Source organism: Bos grunniens, chromosome 26 (assembly GCF_055505025.1).
Source record: "Bos grunniens cultivar Pamir isolate PY7600 chromosome 26, Bosgru_T2T1.0, whole genome shotgun sequence".
Lineage (NCBI taxonomy): Eukaryota > Metazoa > Chordata > Mammalia > Artiodactyla > Bovidae > Bos > Bos grunniens.
The window spans coordinates 42,068,003-42,085,615 of NC_141190.1; the positions used below are offsets into that span (position 1 = coordinate 42,068,003).

General features: G+C 47.8%; 1 protein-coding gene across 1 annotated transcript in view; it reads left to right on the forward strand.

Moving 5' to 3' along the window:
* HTRA1 (HtrA serine peptidase 1) overlaps positions 1–17,613 on the forward strand; it is a 57,747-nt gene that overhangs the window by 18,850 nt on the left and 21,284 nt on the right. Inside the window, exons 2-3 of the mRNA XM_086378017.1 lie at positions 10,823–10,922; positions 11,355–11,559. Coding sequence (XP_086234143.1) covers positions 10,823–10,922; positions 11,355–11,559 — 305 coding nt within the window. The remainder of the gene's footprint in view (positions 1–10,822; positions 10,923–11,354; positions 11,560–17,613) is intronic.

Here is a 17,613-nt window from a genome sequence, read left to right on the forward strand (position 1 = left end):
CCTGAATTAGAATGTGCAAGTGGGATTCTTAAAAGCTTCAGAAGTGCAGAGGAAACTCTGGGAGGCGTGGAGATGCCCCTGGGAGGCTGAGTGCAGGGCGGAGAGCTGGGAAGTGATGACCCAGCCTGTGGCTCGGAGACGTGGGGGGTTTAGCGCTTCTTGTGCTTCTCATTCAGGAATGTTCTGGGGTTGGAGTCCAGCTTGGTCTTCCTGTCTCTCCCAGGAAACCGTCTCTTTTTGAAATTTTTAAAAATTGTTATTTATTTTTATTTTATTTTTTTGCCTCCTGGCATGTGGGATCCCTAGTTTCCTGGCCAGGGATCAAACCCGAACCCCCTGCATTGGAAGCACAGAGTCTTAACCACTGGACTGCCAGGGAAGTCCCCCTGCAAACCATTTCTGTCCTAGGGTAGATAACTAGACACAGAAGTGACTTCAAAGCACCTAACTGTATTTATTAATTAAACCCAAAGAAAAATGACCTCCTAGATTTACTTTCCCTGTAGCCATATCCCTGAATGTCCACAGCAGTCTGACAGGATGGGAGATGACAGAGGGAAGGAGACAAGGTTTTAACCAACTGCAGTTTAAATATTTCACTTCTGCAGATTTTCCAGAAGCTTTTGACAACTGAATGCTTTGCTAGGGCCCTCATGGGGCAAATGCAGGCTCTAGGCCAAAACCTTGTCTACCTTCCCTATAAATCTTCTACTTTGATTATTGTAGCTGTGCTAGACTGCAGCATTATCCACTGGAGAGAGCCCAGGAGACCAGGCTGAGGTTCCCATAGTTTCATGGTTTGTGGACACTGGGTGTCTTAGTAATTGCTCCAAAATCACTGTAGATGGTGACTGCAGCCACGAAATTAAAGGACGCTTGCTCCTTGAAAGAAAAGCTATGCCAGCGTATTAAAAAGCAGAGACATTACTTTGCCGACAAAGGTCCACCTAGTCAAAGCTATGGTTTTTCCAGTAGTCATGTGTGGATGTGAGAGTTGGACTATAAAGAAAGCTGAGTGCTGAAGAATTGATGCTTTAGAACTGTGGTGCTGGAGAACACTCTTGAGAGCCCCTTGGACAGCAAGGAGATCCAACCAGTCAATCCTAAAGGAAATCAACGCTGAATATTCATTAGAAGGACTGATGCTGAAGCTGAAGCTCCAGTACTTTGGCCACGTGATGCAGAGAACCAACTCATTGGAAAAGACCCTGATGCTGGGAAAGATTGAAGGCAGGAGGAGAAGGGGAGACAGAGAATGAGATGGTTGGATGGCATCACTGACTCAATGGACATGAGTTTGAGCAAGCTCCAGGAGATGGTGAAGGACAGGGAAGCCTGGTGTGCTGCAATCCACCAGGTCACAAAGAGTCAGACATGACAGAGCGACTGAACAACGACACTGGGCCAAAAGAAGGAGCTGACAGTTCCATTTATCAGATAATTAGGTCTCAACAACTTAATAAGTTTTTGTGTCCTTGTAACATAGTAGTCACCCACTCCAGTGTTCTTGCCTGGAGAATCCCAGGGATGGGGGAGCCTGGTGGGCTGCCGTCTATGGGGTTGCACAGAGTCGGACACGACTGAAGCGACTTAGCAGCAGCAGCAGCAGCAACATAGTAGTCATTTGACAAAAAAAGGAAAAGAAAGAGGGATTTCCCTGGTGGTCCAGCGGCTAAGACTCTGCCCTCCCAGTGCAGAGAGCTTGGGTTTGATCCCTGCTCAGGGGAACTAGGTCCCAGATGCCATAACTAAGAGTTTGCATGCCGCAACTAAAGATGCCGCAGGCTGCAACAAAGATCGCGAAGATCCCAGGTACCCAACCAAGACCAGGCACAGCCAAATAAACAAGAAAGAAAAATGACATTTTAATTTTATTAGTCACTATCCACAATTACTTACAAAATTAATACAAATGATCTATGTGCACTCACTGGGAGCCACACAGCCTCTCAAATCTTAGATTCAGATTGGACAGTTCCACGCATTTCCAATTCGACATTGATTTTTGCATGGTATTTGCTTTTAATCACAGAGACCACCACCACCCGACGTCCAGATTCACAAACATACAGAATCGCTGAAAAAAGGTAACGCAATCTGATTTTGAGATTGTGAACTGCTGAGAGCTTGTGCTGAAGGTGTCCAACAGTGTTTTCCCAGGAAACTTGAAATATCCTGGGAGTTTGCTATGACTCTCTGGGGTGTCTCTGGGCTGAGTTTGAGAATGAATGCATTAGGATTGGAAAGATTGCTTCCTACTTCACACCTTATCTTTACCTGAGTGTTTTGCCTTAAAGATGAAAGAAGCACATGTTTTAATGTATTTAAAGCACCTGTGCAGCTGTGTGCCAAATCTTTGGAGAGAGGCACAGGTAGAAGTCTGTCCTTTGATTCATAGACCCCTCACTGCGATTTTCATTTTCACTGCAGCCAGTTTTCTTCAGTGTGATAACGTATGTCAAATACTTAACTTACTGCCTGGCCTTTTCTCAGTAAACACTTTATAATGGAAGTGTCTGCTATTCTAATTTTTTTTTTTTACAAAAATATTTATTTGGCTGTGCCAGGTCTCAGTTGTGGCACAGGGGATCATTACTCTTTGTTGAGGTATGTGGGATCTAGTTCCCTGACCAGGGATCAAACCTGGGCCATAGATCAATTTTGGGAAAATCGATAGTTTAATAAGAGGGAGTCCTCTGACACAATATGATGTCTCTGTCCATGTATTTACATTTTCTTTACTTCAGCAGTGCTTTGCAGCTTTCGGTGTACAGGTCTTGCACATGTTTTATTAAACATTTTCCTAAGTATTTAATGGGCTTCCCAGGTGGTGCTACTGGTAAAGAACCTGCCTGCCAATGCAGGAGATGCAAGAGACATGAGTTCAATCCTGAGTCAGAGTCATCCCCCAGAGAAGGAAATGGCAACCCGCTCCAGTATTCTTGCCTGCAAGACTCCATGGATGGAGGAGCCTGGTGGGCTACAGTCCATGGAGGTTTCAAAGAGTTGGACATGACTGAGTGACTAAGCACAGCACCCAAGTATTTAATATTTTTGGTGGTGTTATAATTGATATTTTTAAAAATTTCAGTTTCCAGTTGTTTACTGATAATGCATAGAAATACAATTGATTGTACATATTGACGTGTTACCCTGTGATGTTAATAAACTCACTTATTCTAAGTCGTATATTTATAGATTCTTTTTTTTTGTAGACCCTTAATGTCACCTGCAAATAAAGACAGCCCTATGTTCTCCTTTCCAATCTCTATGCCTTTACATTTCTTTTTATAATTAATTATTCTAAGACTTTAATAAAATATTGAATAGAAGTGGTAAGAATAGATGTCCTTGCCTTGTTCTCATTTTTAGCTGTGTGTGCTATGCTCAGTCACTCAGTCGTGTCCCATTCTTTGCAACTCTATGGACGGTAACCCGCCAGGCTCCTTTGTCCATGGAATTTTCCAGGCAAGAACATTGGAGCAGGTTGCCATTTCCTTCTCCAGGGGATCTTTTAGACCCAGAGATAGAACCTGTGTCTCTTGTATAGCATTTATTTTTTCACCATTAAGTATGACGTTAGTTTTAGGGATTTTTGTTTTGATCTCTTTTGTCAAATTGAGGAAAGTCTCTTTTATTTCTAGTTTGCTGAGGTTGGTTTTATTTTTTTAAATCATGAATGGATGTTCAATTTTGTAGAGTCTTTTTTTTTTTGTACCTATTGAGATGATTGTTCAGATTTTCTTTTTTAATATGTTAATATGTGGAATTGTAAAAAGTTGGGCATAACTGAGCGACCGAACTGAACTGAATAGTGAATTACTTTGCTTGATTTTCAGATGTTACACCAACTGTATTTATCCTTTCCTTGGATAAACCTCACTTAATCATGATATGGTATCCTTTTTATTATATTGATAAATTCTACTTGTTAAAAAATTTAAGGACATTTAGTCTATGTTCGGGCTTCCCTTGCGGCTCAGATGGTAAAGAATACTCATAATGCAGGAGACCTGGGTTTGATCCCTATGTTGGGAAGATACTCTGGAGAAGGAAATGGCAACCCACTCCAGTATTCTTGCTTGGAGAATCCCATGGACAGAGGAACCTGATGGGCTATGGTCCATGGGGTTGCAAAATTAGGACATGACTGAGCAACTAATACAAGTCTATGTTCATACTGGATATTAGCCTATAATTTTCTTATAATATCTTTGGCTTTTATATTAGAGTAATGTTGAGTTCATAAAATAAGTTGGACAGTAGTTTCCTTCTTCTGTTTTTGGAGAGAGTTTGTGAAATGTTAGTATTGTTTTTTCCTTAAATGTTTGGTAGAATGCACCAATGAAGTCCTATGGGCCTGACATTTTCTTTGTGGAAAGGTTTTTAACTACAGATACAATTTTTTTTACTAGATATAGTATTGTTTGGGTTATCAGTATCTTCTTGAGTGAGTGTTAATAGATTATGGCTTAAAAAAAATCTGTCCATTTTATCTGAGCTGTAGAATTTATGTGCATGATTTTGTTCATGATATTTCCTTATCATACTTTTAATGTCTGTAGAATCTGTAGTGATGCTCCCTTTTTGACTCCCTACGTTGGCCATTTTTTGTCTTTTATCTTTTTTACGTTAATCAGGAGTGTAGACAATACCTTACTTTCATGCTTCTGAGTTGCCAGCTTTCTATAAATGGCTGGCCATTACTGAATGCCAGCCAATTCTAGCTTTCTGTGATAAGGGAGCAGCTAGAGGTTCCAGGCCTTGACTCTGCTTGAGATTTCCCAAGTTCATTTTTGCCATGTCAGTTCTGGCCTAATTAAACAAGGCCCTCACTTAGCAGAGGGAGTTATATTTGTCTTCTGGGACAGCTTGGTTGCTCCATGGGAATCTGAGAGTGCAACTGGGCTTCGGTTCAGGCGAGGCTCTTCTGCTGACCCAGCTCTCATCTAGCTCTGCAGTGGCTATGGGGTGCTCTTGCAAGCTGGGGAATGGAGGTGCACATCAAAGCCAGAAAAACTGGCTTACCACACCGTTTCCCTTTGCTCTCTGCCTCTGCACTCCTCCTATTAGGAGGAGTCTCCAAGACATACACAAATTTGCCGAGGTTGGGAGAGGGGTTCTCTGGACATATTCACCTCTCCCTTTACTTTTCTGCTGTGCTACAGAGGTAATTGGTGCTCAACCCTGTCTGGAGCTGCCTACTGAGCACCTCTGCCAGTTCTTTTTTTTTTTTTTTTTATTTTTAAGCTGTGCCATAACTTGGCCAAGCACTTTATCATACACAGTAGCTCATAAAGTCAGTGACAAAAACACGTGGAAGTAGGAGACTTCCTTGTGGTCAAGTGGTTAAGACTTTACTTCCCAGTGCATGGGGTGCCAGTCAGTCCCTGATTGGGGAGCTAAGATCTCACATGCTTTGGGGCCAAAAAAAACCCCAAAACATAAAATAGAAGCAATATTGTAAATTCAGTAAAGACTTTTGAAAAGTGGTCTATATAAAAAAAAATCATTAAAATAAAAAATCACACATACACACACGGAAGTAGATGAGCTTTGCTGGTAGCTCAGTTGGTAAAGAATCCTCCTGCAATGCAGGAGACCAGGGTTCAGGTCAGAAAGATCCCCTGGAGAAGGAAATGGCACCCCACTCCAGTATTCTTGCCTGAAAAATCCCATGGACAGAGGTCTCTGGTGGGCTATACAGTCCATGAGGTCACAAGAGTCAGAGTGAAGACACAACTTAGCAACTAGACCACCAGATAAGACTTGGAGGAATCTTCCACCTAAGGTCACACAGCTAGGACCAGGTGTCTCATCTGATCCTTCTGAGACCAGAGCCGGTGCTGTGACCCATCCTCCCCATGCTGAGTGGCTTGGATGCCCCAGCTCTCTATCTCCATCACTCAGAGAGTGGGTCATGACAGAGACAGGTCCATCTCTGGAATTCTTCACCCAAGCTGACCTCTCTGGGAGGAAGATGGTTGACTCACAGTTGAAATCACAGCAGATGGGGCCAATCAGGGTTTCTAAAGATCATGAGGCAGCAGCAGCAGCTTCCTCTAGTTTGATGGACAACTTCTAAATGGAACCGGACTCTAACACTCAGTCTAGCTGCTCTTAGTGATCCTTTTATTCCTCATTTGAAAAGTGTGTTTGGAGAAGGCAAACACTTCTTTGGTTTGACGTTTTGCCTATCTTTGGACTACTGGTTGATCCTGCTTTGGTTCAGTTGTTTCTGCTCTATTTATTTCTCCCAATGACACGGATCTACCAATGATAATAGAGGTAACTCATTGCTTTTTCATCTAAGCTGCACAATTAAGGCTTGTCCCTTGGGCTTCTCAGTGTGGTCTGTGTTCCCACAGCCCCTCTGTTCTGTTTACTCATCTGCAGAATTAGGCAAGTCTTGTGATGCTGAAGCTGAAACTCCAGTACTTTGGCCAGCTCACGTGAAGAGTTGACTCATTGGAAAAGACCCTGATGCTGGGAGGGATTGGGGCAGGAGGAGAAGGGGACGACAGAGGATGAGATGGCTGGATGGCATCACCAACTCGATGGGCATGAGTTTGGGTAAACTCTGGGAGTTGGTGATGGACAGGGAGGACTGGCGTGCTGCAATTCATGGGGTCGCAATGAGTCGGACACGACTGAGCGACTGAACTGAACTGAACTGTGCCCAATCTCAGATTCCACAATCTCTTTCTCTTGCTGTAGCATGTTGGAATGAAAGGGAGAGACAGGGATTAGATCATAGAATGTTGGAGTGGGAATAGACTTCACAGCTCATTCTAGAGGTAATTGGCCCCATTTTACAGACGGGGAAATGGAGACCACCCAGTAGGCTGTGGATGGAACTTGGGCCTTCTAGTGTCCAAGCTGGCTCTGGACACTGCTCTCCCATGTTGCTGTCCCAGGTGGATAGACCCTGGAGCCCCTTTCTCTAGTGTGTGTGAGAAAGCAACTGCTTCTCATTTTAGCTGGAAAAACCCATGCTCATTTTCATCCCTGATGTGGGCAGATTCTCCCAGGCCTTTGTGGGAAGTAGAAAGAGGAAGCGAGGGGATGATTTTTAGTGGCAGGGCTCTAGTAACTGTCCTTGTGAGGTTCTCAGAATCCCCACACTTCCCTGGGGTTGCTGGTCTTGTTGGAGTTAAGCCTTCTCTTGGCTTTTCCCAGGGAGCAGGTCCAAGGAAGTCCAGAGGTACTTGTTTACAGCTGTCTCTGGGTGATGTTCGCCAGGTTCTGAGTCGGGGAGAAATGTTTCTATCCCCTTATTTATTTCTCCTATTGGAGAACTTGGAGAGACACACCAGTTAAATCACCACAACTACCTGGAATCCTGGGAGGACAGCAGATATGTTTGGGGCTGGAAATGTTGTATTTTTGCTCAGTTTTTTTTTTTTTTTTTGTGATTCATATACTCTATGAAGGAAGTTTAGTGTCTATGTAGAAGTCATTTATTATCTGTGAGCCTCAGTTTCTCTAAAGGTTGTTGTTGTTCAGCTGGTCAGTTATGTCTGACTCTTTGTGACCCCCATGGACTGCAGCTTGCCAGGCTTCCCTGTCCTTCACCATCTCCTGGACCTTGCTCAAACTCGTGTCCATTGAGTCGGTGATGGCATCCAACCATCTCATCCTCTGTCAACCCCTTCTCCTCCTGCGTGCTATCTTTCCCAGCATCCAGATCTTTTCTAACAAGTCAGCTTTTCACATCAGGTGGCCAAAGTATTGGAGCTTCAGCGTCAGCCCTTCCAATGTATATTCAGGGTTGATTTCCTTTAGGATGGACTGGTTTGATCTCCTTGTAGTCCAAGGGACTGTCAAGAGTCTTCTCTAGCACCACAGTTCTAAAGCACATGGGAACAATATCCAATTTTCCTCTTCCACAGGAAGGGGATCATGCTGCTGCTGCTGCTAAGTTGCTTCAGTCGTGTCCGACTCTGTGCGACCCCATAGATGGCAGCCCACCAGGTTCCCCCATCCCTGGGATTCTCCAGACAAGAACACTGGAGTGGGTTGCCATTTCCTTCTCCAATACATGAAAGTGAAAAGTGAAAGTGAAGTAGCTCAGTCATGTCTGACTCTTAGTGACTGAATGGACTGCAGCCTACCAGGCTCCTCCGTCCATAGGATTTTCCAGGCAAGAGTACTGGAATGGGGTGCCATTGCCTTCTCTGAGGGGATCATGAGGGAAGGTTTTCTGGTAGTATCATATGAAAGGGTCCTGAAAACCAAAATAACAAAAATGATGCTACTGTAAATTTGCTGAGTTAGTTAATCTTGCCTAGTATTTGCAGACCTCTCCTATACCTTAGAAAAATCAAGCTGTGCAGAAAGGGAGTGGATTCCAGCCCTGAAATAAAGCAGTGCAGATTCCAGGAGCTGGGACAGAGAGGGGCCCTTTGGTTTTCGATGGTCTCTCACTTCCAGGAGGGAAAGTTGGGAGAGGCAGGCTGGTCCCCAAGATGTCCCTGTGCCCAGGGGTATAGAACTGAGAACTGAGGTCCCTGGTGGGGTCACACAGCCACTGGGGATGCCTGTGGATATGCAGTTCCAAGAGCCATAGAGGACTTGAGAATGTCACAGGTTTCACAGCCTGGAGCAATGGCCGTACCCCAGGCATGGAGGCGTTGTGTGTGTATGTAGTGTAGGAGTGCATGTATGTGGGTATATGTGAACGTAACTGGGTCTGTGTGCGAATGTAAGAGTGTGTGTGTATATGAAGCTGTGTTTCTATAAGAGTCAGATGGAGTTTGTATATATGTGTGTGCATGAGTGTGTGGATGTCTTTATATGTGTGTATATGTGTGTACATGTGAGTGTGTGTGTGTGCATGCTCATGAGTATGAGAGTGAGTGTGTGTATATGTGTGTGTGAGCATGTATTCATAAACGTTTAAGTGTAGGTGTGGGGTTTAGTGTGTGTGTGCGTGTGTGTGCGTTGGGGGTGGGCCGCACAGACCCTTTGTTCGTTAGCGGCAGTTTTGCAGGCCAATGGTTTCCTTTGAAACTTCAGGCTTCTTGCGAACCCCACTGTGTGAACGGGGAGAGAGGCAGACCAGGGCCTCTCAGACCATCTGTGGTGAAGGATCAGGGTTCCTTTCCTTGTTATTTCCTACCCATCATGGATCAATACATTCATGCTGCTAAGTCGCTTCAGTCGTGTCCGACTCTGTGCGACCCCATAGATGGAAGCCCACCAGGCTCCCCTGTCCCTGGGATTCTCCAGGCAAGAACACTGGAATGGGTTGCCATTTCCCTCTCCAATGCATGAAAGTGAAAATTGAAAAGGAAGTCGCTCAGTCGTGTCCGACTCTTAGTGACCCCATGGACTACAGCCCACCAGGCTCCTCCATCCATGGGATTTTCCAGGCAAGAGTACTGGAGTGGGGTGCCATTGCCTTCTCTGCAATACATTCATAGCATACACTAAAAATGAATTACTACCAAGATGTAATAAGAAAAGACACAACCAGCCCCATTAAAAATTTTTTAGATTTCTGTGTCAAATTTCTTTATAGGTTTCTGGAATCTCCCTGTGAGTCCCTTCCCCCCAGGCCGGGTGGCAGTGTGGCTGGCAGAGCGCTGGGTGCAGCCCTGAGCTAGATTCACAGCTGAGGCAGAGAGAAGGGGAAGGCAGGGTGTAGGATTCTTGGCTGCAGACTGACCTGGAATCCCTCTGCCATCCAAGCAGAGAGACTAGGGGTATCACCAGGTGGCACAGGTTTGGGGTCAAAGTAAGAGGCTCAGACCGCCTCTGCCACTTGGGTACCCGCAGAATGGGGGCTCGGTATCCCAAGTCTTCAGTAGCTCATTTCTGAGTCAGGTGCTATGGGTGTGTGCATTGGGTTGGTGGCAACTAACTTCTTGCCTTCCTCGAAACCCTATGTGTGATCTGTGATAGCTGGCTTTGCAAATGCCCATGGTATGGGGATTCCCTAATTATAGTGGATATGTTTACATAAAGAATTTTGGTCACTGGATTTTTCCCTTTTTTTCCCCCCAATAGAATCAAGGCATCTTTTGGCCTGGGATGTCCCGGGGTGGGAGGAGTGAATGATTAATTAATGATTAATGGAAAATTGCTTTGGGGACAGACAGAGGGGAAGACCCTATCTGTGCCTTTGCCTTAGTGCTTATTCATAGTAGCCTCTTAAATCTCTAACATCTGATGGGCATCTCATCAGAAACAGCGTCAACCCCTCCCCTCGACAGCGGTGGTATGCTGAGGAGGGCTGCTGTGTGGTTCTGGGGGAGTCGGGGAAGGGACACTGGTGGACGGTGCCATGTCAAGGTGACCCTTGGGCCACCCGCTGTTTGGAATAATACAGGAGGCCCAGGTATCTGCTGATGCCTCTGGGTCAACATTTTCGTGATGAAACAGTTGAGACCAAGGAAGCCAAGCAAACAGGTCATCTTTGGTGGGTGTTGCTGTCTCATCTGGGGCTTCCCTGGTGGCTCAGTGGTAATGAATCCACCTGCAGTGCAGGAGCCGTAGGAGATATGTGTTTGATCCCCAGGCTGGCAAGATCCCCTGAAGGAGGGCATGGCAACCCACTCCGGTATTCTTGCCTGGAGAATCCCATGGCCAAAGGAGACTGGTGGGCTACAGTCCATGGGATCACCAGGAGTCAGACACGACTCAAGTGACTTGGCACACACGCACGTGCATCTGAGTGGGCATTTCTTCAAGTGCGGGAAAGGTCTTTGCCTCTGAGCCCAGGTCTGGGGTCTTGTCTTCACCCTCCTTTTTTGGTTTTTCTGACCCACAGCACAGAGCACAGGATCTTTAAGTGTCTTGCCTTTGTTCCTCTTCTTAGGTCAGGAAGATCCCAACAGTCTGCGCCATAAATACAACTTTATTGCCGATGTCGTGGAGAAGATAGCTCCTGCCGTGGTTCACATCGAACTGTTTCGCAAGTAAAGAGCGCCTTCCTTTTTTTCCCCCAGTCTCCGAAGCTCCCACCAAAACTGCTGCCATAAGCAAAACATCAGAGCTCTTTCTGAGACACTTTAGAGTGTCATTGAATACAGTCCTACAAGAAGATAAGCTCTTCTCCCTTGGGATGTTTTCCTTTTTGCCCATTGAAAGCTACATTCTTGACCCTTCTAAGATGTTTTAAGAGCCTCTGGTTCTGAAGAGATTCCCTAAGAATATTTTCTAAGTGGAATTTTGGGATGCGAATAAAAGTCAGTCTAACATTCTATTTTTTAAAGTTTAATAAAGCCATTGGGCAGAGTAACAATTGCTAGTAATAGGTGTGTGTTGCTGTTATAGAACTGATACATCAATGTGTCAGAGGGTCGATTTTAAATGTTTCAGCTTTAACCGGGTACTCGTTTTGGTTCTAGGCTTCCTTTTTCTAAGAGGGAAGTGCCAGTGGCCAGTGGGTCTGGGTTCATCGTGTCCGAAGATGGACTGATTGTGACAAACGCCCACGTGGTGACCAACAAGCATCGGGTCAAAGTCGAGCTTAAGAACGGTGCCACCTATGAGGCCAAAATCAAAGACGTGGACGAGAAGGCGGACATTGCCCTTATCAAAATCGACCACCAGGTAGGTGTGTTCCCCACCTGCAGGACCAAGTTCTCAGGTGCCTTGGCTGACGCTTGGCTAAATCCGGAGAGGTCAAAAGACACCAGAACTCCCTGATTTCATGAGTTTCTCAAGTGGGATGGAACCAGTTAGGTCTGGATCAAAGGAGAGCATTTGGGAGATGCTGAGTGTGGCCTGGGGTGGGGAAAGGGTGGGATCTCATGGAAGCTTCTTGAATAAGCAGGCCATAAGATCAGAGTTTTAATAATAGTGTTCTAAATTTTTATCAAAGCAGTAGGCTTATAAAGAAATGAATAGGTAAGCAGTGAAAACTGAGTTCCCGTTCCATTCCTACCCCTCAGGCAACTGTTGCTACAGATTTGTGTTCCTTCGTGCACTCACCATGTATAGAGAATTTACTGGGTTTTGAAGTTAACCATCATTAGCATGGAAACAACTACTCTGAAAACAAACCAAGTCTCCCAAACTGGGCTTTTGCAAAGTTACTACATGTGTTTTAAAACAGTACTTCACACTCAAAAGAAGTTTTGGAAACCTTGAATTAAAACAAAGCTAACGGATTTTGTCCTCATAACGCTTCTCAAAGCTTTTCATATGCCGATGTGCATAGGACCCTCCTGCAAGAGTGTGGCTCTGAACTACAACTATCTGAGCGCAGAATTTTTTTTTTTAATTGAGATGTGAAGAGCTCAGTTTGGGAAATGGCTTGCTTTCTGTTGAAATATTCTCCTTGTAGTCATTTTTGTTCTGTTGATTTGTTTAGCAAAATCTTCATGTGTGTGTGCTAAGTTGCTTCAGTTGTGTCCAACTTTATGCGACCCTATGGACCATAGCCTGCCAGGCTCCTCTGCCCATGGGATTCACCAGCAAGAATACTGGAGTGGGGGGCCATGTCCTCCTCCGGGGGATCTTCCCGACCCAGGGATTGAACCCATGTCTCTTACGTCTCCTACATTTGGCTGGTGGGTTCTTTACTGTTAGAGCCACCTGGGAAGCCCAAAGTCCTGGCTGAAATCAAGTCCAGTTTTTATTAGACCATCAACAGTTCCCACTTGGTGCTATGTCGATAACAGAGGTTTGGTTTGCGAAGCGGCAGGTACCTAGCGAGATTGTGTTTTCTGGTTTCTCCACACTTTGTCATTTTTTAGACTTCATCTGGAAGGAGGAATCGGGATAGATTGGAATCTTGCTTCTGGACCAGGAAGAGGTCATAAACTGAGAGGCAGAGAGCGGTCTTCTTTTCCAGCTCTCAGTGTCTTTTACCTGATCTGGGCTGTGAAGTCAGACCATGGTGAAATAGCATGGGCTGTTTTCGTTTGTGCTGTTGATCAGAGCAGAAACAGGCCCGGTGCCCAGCGTAGGTAACTGACCTTTAGAGAGGTCTCGATTGCATACTATTTCTGTTAGGTTACCATGGGATTTCTGTAACAACTCATCTTTCAAAATGTGTTTATGGGTCATAGTACAGTCGTACTAACTTCTACTTGATGAGCTCCAAAACTGGACTAGGCTCTGCCTTCGTTTATAACTTTGACCTGTTCTGTCAACGGCTTTTATCATTGCCATTTTACATAGGAAGGAATAGGGATTCAGAGAGCTTAAGTCACCTCCCTGAGACCACATAGCTAATACTGTGGTGAAATTATAGCCTCCTAAGCTGGCCAGGGGTCTTCCCGCAGGAGACGTGGTTCGGATCCCTGGGTCGGGAAGATCCCCTTAGAGGAGGGCATGGCAACCCACTCCAGTATTCATGTCTGGAGAGTCCCATGAACAGAGCAGCCTGGCCGGCTGCGGTCCATAGGGTCGCAAAGAGTTGGCCACGACTGAAGCGACTGGGCACACACACGCAAGCCTGCCAGGCTCCCCGAGTGCCCAAGCCATGACCATGAGGGAGGGATGAAGCCTGACCTTTTGGTGTGATGAGATGGCTCAGCTTTAAATAACCCACGGGGAGGCTGGCACACCCTGGTGTAGGATCATACAGCTTGCAAGGTGTCCAGGATGTGGTAGTCTCACCGGAAGGAGGCTGGCCAGAATAGCACATCCTGTGGCCACACGCAGGACTCAGCTCCCCCGAGCCCTGGGGAGGCAGCCAGCCGTGCGGGCTCTGTGCGGGCAGGGCGCTGGTCTGGACCCTGCGTGAGCTGCTCCCGCTGAGTAATTTCATGTTTGGCACACATGGGCACATCCCATGCAGCTGCTGTGGCCGGGGGATATTCTTTTCAGCTTCTGAGCCGAGGTGGAGAGCGGGTTCTCCTGTCATCCCTGGCAGGTCCTGGCAGGATGTGGATTATCTTGATGGACCAGCTTTGCAGGGTGTTTCTAACCTGGCTCTTGCTGTTCCCGGGAGGCTAGCCTTCCTGCCAGCAGCAGGCTATTTGAGATGAGTTTCTAGCCCCAGAAAAAGGAGCTTGAAAATTTAAAGTCGAACTAATGTGGCTTTGCAAAATGGAATCGGAAATGAAAGGATATTAAATTGCAGACACCCACACAGGAGACTGGTTTCCACTGACTAAACTGCTTTTTTTTTTTTTTTTGCTGATAGTAGTTGGAAGTGGGGAGAGTGAAAACATCTCTTCCAGCTCTTTCCATTTTGTTCCCTTAGTCGGAGGATTGATTATTTAGGGGAGGGGGGCAGGGACTGGTTTGTAATGAGGCTCAGTTTGGGAGGAGCCCCTTGATTCAGTGAAGACTAAGGTGCCCCAGCGCAGGATTTTATAAATGTGTCTGCAGTGCTGGGGGTGGGGGTGGGGGCAGTGAGCTTACCCTGCACTGTGTCACCTCGGGAGCAAGAAACAGAGCAGGGAATCTCAGAGGAGGCAGAACAGACGCAGCAAAACTTGGACTTGAGGATCGAACTCATTCCGAATGCTTGCCATGTGAGGTCATGGCTCAGTCTCCCCAGGGCCATTTGCTCATGACCCAGTGAAACTGGGGTGACTGCCCCCCACATACACCAGCCCAGTGGTTAACTTGGTGCCTTATAATCTGGGCCCATCTCCTCCCCAAGTGCCAGGATTTCATGTGAAAGGCTCTCCATCACTAACCCTGAGACCCTCCTTCCTGAGTGCACTATTCCTGCCACTGTGAATGAATGGAAATTACTATAGACACCTGTGGTCACTGCCCACGTCTTCTGGGCGCAGAGGCCAGCATCTCCTTCTGGATCTATTTCTGTCCCCCCTGGACAGTCTTGTGGGGGCACCAGTCACGGCACAACCCCCCCTCCCGGGGCTATGGGACACAGGATCCATCAGACCAAGCAGATCCTTTGCTTGGAGCAGTAACTGGATGCCAACCACAGGAAAATGACGAGGAAGCCGGTGTGGCCCCTGCCGCCAGGGACCCCCGGGCTGTCTGAGCTCCTGCCTTTTCAGAGCCTGATCAGCCAGCCTACTTTCCGTTTCATTCTTCAAGGCCCCCTCACACCTTCTATAAACCCGCCTCGGCTTGAGCTTGCCAGAGACATTTCTGGGCTTGTGACCAAAGAGCGTTTTTGCTCCTCACTGCTGAGCGGGCTCGTGTGCACTCACTTCCCCTGCTGAGTCTGAGCAGGGGAGAACCTTTGGGGGGAACCTCCCTGAGCAGGGTGTCTGCCCCTGCCAAGCTGGAGCAGGAGGGTGTCCCCTCCAAAGGCAGCCTGCCTGCCCAGACATGTCTTTCCACTGCCCTTTCCTCGGGGCCACAGACGGGGGCCAGCATTTGCCCGGGGCCCGGGAGGTGGTGCCAGCTGCAGGAAGGAAGGACAGTGTGCATGCAAACAGTTTAATAGAAAGCAGCTTTGAGGGCAAACTAGTTCAGCCTCAGATAAAAACGGATTCCAAAATGTGTTGAACATGACGCTGGCCGTGTGTGCAGAACACTTAAAAATTTTTTCTCCAGAGGCTGTGTTTTGTTCATGCAGCTTTTTTTTGCTGAGTAGTTCAGGAAAAGAGAGAGAGAGAAACATATTTGGTTTCTTTAGGTCAGAGTGCAGGACAGAAATAAGTACTGGGGATATACTGAAGAAGGTAAGAAAGTAACTTTTGTTGCAGCTGTTTTTCCAGCTGTGTTGATTAGGACACAGGAAGGGGAAAAGCATCTGTACCCGCCCCCAACCCGTCCCTGCCCTGCCACCCCATCCCAGGACTGCAACTTTCAGATTGGGTCCTGTCTGTCTGTATAAAGCCCTTCACACTCTCTCTGTGCTTATGGAGAAATCTTAACGACTTAACCAGAGATTTGAAGGTGTACACAGCCTGTTGGGGGTCCCGTTTTCCCCTCCTGCACTCTTCTCTCTATACCTCCCCCATTCTGCTAAGCCCCCACTACTCCACACCCCCACCACCTCCCTCCCACAAAGCAGGGCTGTTCTCTAGGGGCCCGAGTCTTGCCTTCCCTGGGGTGTCCCCCTTCCAGCTCCTCCTTAGGTGACCTTCCGGTCCTTCAGCGTGTGTGCATGCTAGGTCACTACAGTCACGTACAACTCTTCGCGACCCCACAGACTGTAGCCCGCCAGGCTCCATGGGGATTCTCTAGGCAAGAATACTGGAGTGGGTTGCCATGCCCTCCTCCAGGGATCTTACAGACCCAGGGATCGAACCTATGTCTCCTGCATTGCAGGCCGATCCACTGAGCCCCTGGGGAAGGCCCCGGTCCTTCAGGCCTCAGGTTAAATTCTGTTCCCGACAGTCCTTCCCTGACACCCACCCAGGGAGGGTCCATGTCCCTGTCCCCCCTCCTCACTCTGGGGATGCACAACCCCAGAGGGGATCTCACGCCACTGTTCTTATTTCCCTCCCAGTTGTGTTCACTTGTGGATTTCAGTTTCTCTCTGCTGCTGGGGTGTGAGGGCCACAGCTGTCTTAGTCACTTGTCTTGTTGTAGGGGCTTAACAGCCGTGTGCAGAGGATGAATTCAGAGTCCTCTGCTCAGAGGAGGCCAGGCTGGCTGCTGTGGGCTTCGGGGGTGGGGTGGGGGGCAGGAAGGCGCTGGGGCTCCTGCAGTGGCTGCTCCCCACTTTCGGAGGAGGAGGTGAGCACGCAGCAGGCGGGCTGCAGAGCAGCACCTCCGACTCCACCCCAGACTCCACGAGGCCAGTGTTTGTCTGATTCCTGGAGTTGGGACAACATGTGGTCTTGCCAGGCCCCGCGGGCTCTGTGGTCCTTGGTCACTCAGAGCCCTGGGAGCAGTGAGGTTTCCTGTGGGCACCTCTCCCTGACGCCAGCACCCCAGGGGATATTTGGAAGTGGGCTTGTCCTGTCCTGTGAAGTGGTTTTCTCCCTGCACCTCCAGGCCAGGCCTGCGACTGTCCGCCACTGTGTTTGGGCCAGATGCCACCTACTGCTGTTTGCAGTGGCTGAAGGTGACACCTCTGGGCTTGGGGGGCTGCTCTGTGGGCAGAGGGTCCTTTTCTTGTTGAGCTGGCTGCTGGGGCCAGAAGATCTGACACCCCCCGACTGTGAAATGTAAAACCCACATGGTTCTGGGAGAGTGAGGGTCCCAGACCCTTCACCCCTGAGTCTCAGGAGCTGCTGAGCAGCTCTGGTCTCTCTCCAGGCCTGTCTCTCAGAGCCTAGCCTGCTGGTGGCAGACCTGCCCCGACTTCTCGGAGCAAGGAGGGTCCAGGTGACCCGGGGACGGTGGCAAGGGAGGGGAGCGGCGGGTGCAGGCGTGACTCATGCCCGCTCCGTCCCTGCCCCCGCCTCCAGCCAGTTCTCCTCAGACAACCTGATTGTCAGAAGGCGCTGACTCAGCCGCCTGAGCTTGTCCAAGAGTGAATCAGATAACACAGGGCCCGGGCTGGCCTGGCTCCCCATCTTCTGGAGCCTGTTACTTCTCCTCATAAAGTAACCAGGAGCTCCCAGTACCATAGCTACCCTGGTATTTTGTTTCTGTGTTTTTCCATTTTGAATTCTTTTCTCCACTCCCTCTGTCCTGGGCGTTCTGTGGTCTCTCCTCTTTTTTTCTCCCTGAACCGAGAGGCTGGCATTGCATTGGCTACAGAGGCCGCAGACTCTTCTCGATGTTAAGAGGCTCCTGTTACTGTATTGATTTTTTACCATTTTTAGGGGG